Genomic DNA, 3191 nt, shown 5'->3' with positions numbered 1-3191 from the left:
CTTTTATTATTTAAATTTTTGAAAATGTAATGACTGTAAAGATTTTATAGATTTTACAACAATGTGTTTTTTTTGGATTACCATCTTGTGAGGAAGTAAAAGGCTTTAATTTTCTTATTTTTTGGGGAAAGGACGGGAGTTTCTGGTTTGAAAATGGATCTAGTTGGTACTTTGGTGTCGGTCAAAAGTAAAAATTTCTAATATTTTGATTAATAGTTGGGATAAACTAACAGAAATTGTGAAATTTTAAGTTTTTGAGTCAAAAAGCTAAAAAAATTATCACAAAATCTTACAAAGGGTACATTATGTCCATGTAAAAATATCAAATATATATATATCTTTTTATATGTATTTGAAGTTCAAATTTGAACAACATTATATATTTAAACAATGAATAAGTAATAATATTTATCATACTGTTATAATTTAAAATTATTGTTCGTGAGGACTTTAGATATTTATATTTATTAGTATTATATATATTACAAATTTTACTTTACACAATGACATTTTCAAAATATGTGTATTGATTTTAAGATATTACCTATTTATACCATGAACCTATTGAGTTATAATTTAAAACCTATTCACTAGTGTAGACTGTTGAGTCTGGACATATAAAAATTAACTAAACAATTTAAGATAAAGATAAATATAAAACTTTATAGATAACGTAATTTGGTGAGATAAATAAAGTATCTTAGTTATTTTTCAAGATCTTAAAACTTAATCAGCTTATTTATTTTACTACTTTTTAATTAAGTAATACACTTGACAGCAACAAAGAATAAATATTACGTTAACAACACAACTCTAGTACTTACAGATATGTACAACTGTGGTGTGTGATTACCAAAGCTGGGAAAGTTATAGCAATTTTTATCAACTAGTTAAAGTTATGTTACTTTAATACAAAAACATAAAATGAATATAATATAGAATGAATCAATATTTATTTAAAATTTTAAAATCTTATTACAACTTTAACATCAATATATTTTCAAAATTTTTATAATTCATCCTACCTCTTTTTTTTTTTTTTAAAGAACAGTCCCACTAGTTAAATATGTGTTTAATCGTGCCATCGTGTCACTGCTAGGTGGTGGTGTGTTAAATTTAAAAAACATTTTTTAATTGTGGGTGTTTCATTTAGATTTTTTGTTGGACTTTTTGATAAAAAGTTAGTAATTTTTGCTCCAAGGAGAGAATCGGAGATCCACTTTAGATTTATCTTTGACTAATAATTATTTATATCATCACTGATACCACTGATACCATTGATACCCCAGTTTCGAGCATATTTGAAATTATTACTATCTCATTGTATTGTGTACTTAATTTAGATAAAAATAATAGAAAACAAAATAATATAAAATAAAATAAAATACTTGACGTTTGAGTATACTTAAACGCGATTTATACTGAAAAAATGAGATAATTTAGAAAATGCGATTGGACGTTAAAAAATAGGTATTCAAAATCCTGCATGTTTTTAGAATAGTACTTGTATAAAGTATTCAAAATACTGTATTCGGAATACTACTCATAACCCATTACTCTGCAAAAAGCATACCTACTCGTAATATCATAAAATGTGCTTAGTTTATTTTATAGGTCTATCACTCTAAAAGTCTGACGTCTACGCGTACAGCAAAGCGGTAAGTACCAACTTGTTCACTTTTATTAGATCGATAATAACCGTATAAACTCCAGTGTAAAATATTGTTAATTTTTTTTTTTACTAATTAAAACGTTGTATGATACGCGGTTACTAAAGCACAAACATCGTAACATCTGCTAGCGAAATACTGTCATAGTGCCATACTGGTAGTCTAGATGCGATGAGTGTTGTGTGATTCCAGACCGAATTGTCTGGCTAATATTATGTCAATTACTATTAAAATAAAATAGGTATAGCCATGTAGACGTAGAGAAAAATATGCCCACGAGTTATGTAAATTTTTGGCAAATCTGTTTATATCTAACGTGTGAAGTCGAAATAAAGAATTTATTAAATATATTATATACCTATAAGCTCTTGTTATGTCGAATAATCTCGAGGTGGATAGAAAGGTGGAGTTCGAGATAATGGGTTTTATAAAAAATTTAAAAAAATAAATGACGAATGTATGACATATAATTTGAATTCTTTAAATACAAAATCAAAAAAATAAAACTTAACTATGACATTTAATTATTTTTTTCTCAAAGAAATCCGTTATTAAAGTTTGTTTGTTATTGATTCTATTTTCAACGATGTTTTCTAAAATCGATAATGCGGAAAAATCGCTATTTTCCATACCTGTAGTAGTCTCGAAAAAATGTCTCAATGTTTTTAAAGCGTGTTTAATTTGTTGAGTTGAAACTGCAGTGGTTTCCTCCTCTGTTTGTGGTTTGTCTTCTTTTACATCGATATTTTCAATAGTTTTTGATAAAACGACCATTGAAGAGCTTTCCCCATTAACTGTTCGAAAAACTACACCATGTCTTTTCTTCCAATTTGTAAGCCAACCATTACTGGCTTTAAAATTAGTGTGTCCTAGTTGTTGTGCATATTTGTTTGATTTTTCAAGTAAAATCGTTCTGTTTACTGGTATGTTTTTATCTCGGCACTGATTGAACCATTTTAATAAGCAATTATCGATGTCCAAATATGGAGTCGTCCTCATTTTTTTCATATTTCCATTGTTGAACTTCAGGATTTTATCTTTTTGTTTTATTATTGACGATAATGTATTTGGCGGAATGTTGAATTCTTTAGCGATTTCACATTTTTTACGGTCACCTTTTTCGACTAAAGATATTAAACGAACTTTGTCCGAAATTGGAAGCACATTTAATTTACGTTTAACATTTTCCATCTCATTTGTATTGTATGACCGTGCGCGCATAACCACTATATTAAATGTACTGCACAAGAATTGTCTGATATTAGTGTTCTTATTATAGTAAAACCTTGTATACTCGAGATAACGAAAAACGATTAATTTTATGTCGAGTTATCGAGAGTAGAACGTTACTAAGTGTAATGATAGTTTCGAGGGGGATTAAAATATAGTTCGAGAATTCGAGATAGCGATATTCGAGATAAGAACATAAATATTATGTTCAAAAAGTTATGATTGATGTAAACATAATATTATATTACATTATTCTTATAATACCAACCTAACACTAAACTATACTCGATT

At 27.4% G+C, this 3191-nt stretch overlaps 1 protein-coding gene across 1 annotated transcript; it reads right to left on the bottom strand.

Annotated features, from left to right (window-relative positions):
* Nucleotides 1–259: 259 nt before the first annotated feature.
* On the bottom strand, nucleotides 260–2861 carry LOC132925984 (tigger transposable element-derived protein 4-like). The gene is made up of 2 exons (XM_060990341.1): nucleotides 2303–2861; nucleotides 260–267 (listed from the first exon to the last, which is right to left on the bottom strand). Exons 1-2 carry the CDS (start codon nucleotides 2859–2861, stop codon nucleotides 260–262), a joined length of 567 nt encoding a protein of 188 aa, XP_060846324.1.
* Nucleotides 2862–3191: the final 330 nt, after the last annotated feature.

The sequence above is a fragment of the Rhopalosiphum padi genome, chromosome 1, assembly GCF_020882245.1.
Source record: "Rhopalosiphum padi isolate XX-2018 chromosome 1, ASM2088224v1, whole genome shotgun sequence".
In the NCBI taxonomy this organism is placed as follows: Eukaryota; Metazoa; Arthropoda; class Insecta; order Hemiptera; family Aphididae; genus Rhopalosiphum; species Rhopalosiphum padi.
Note: the sequence above shows the minus strand (reverse complement) of the source record. Positions and strands in the feature narration are given on the sequence as shown.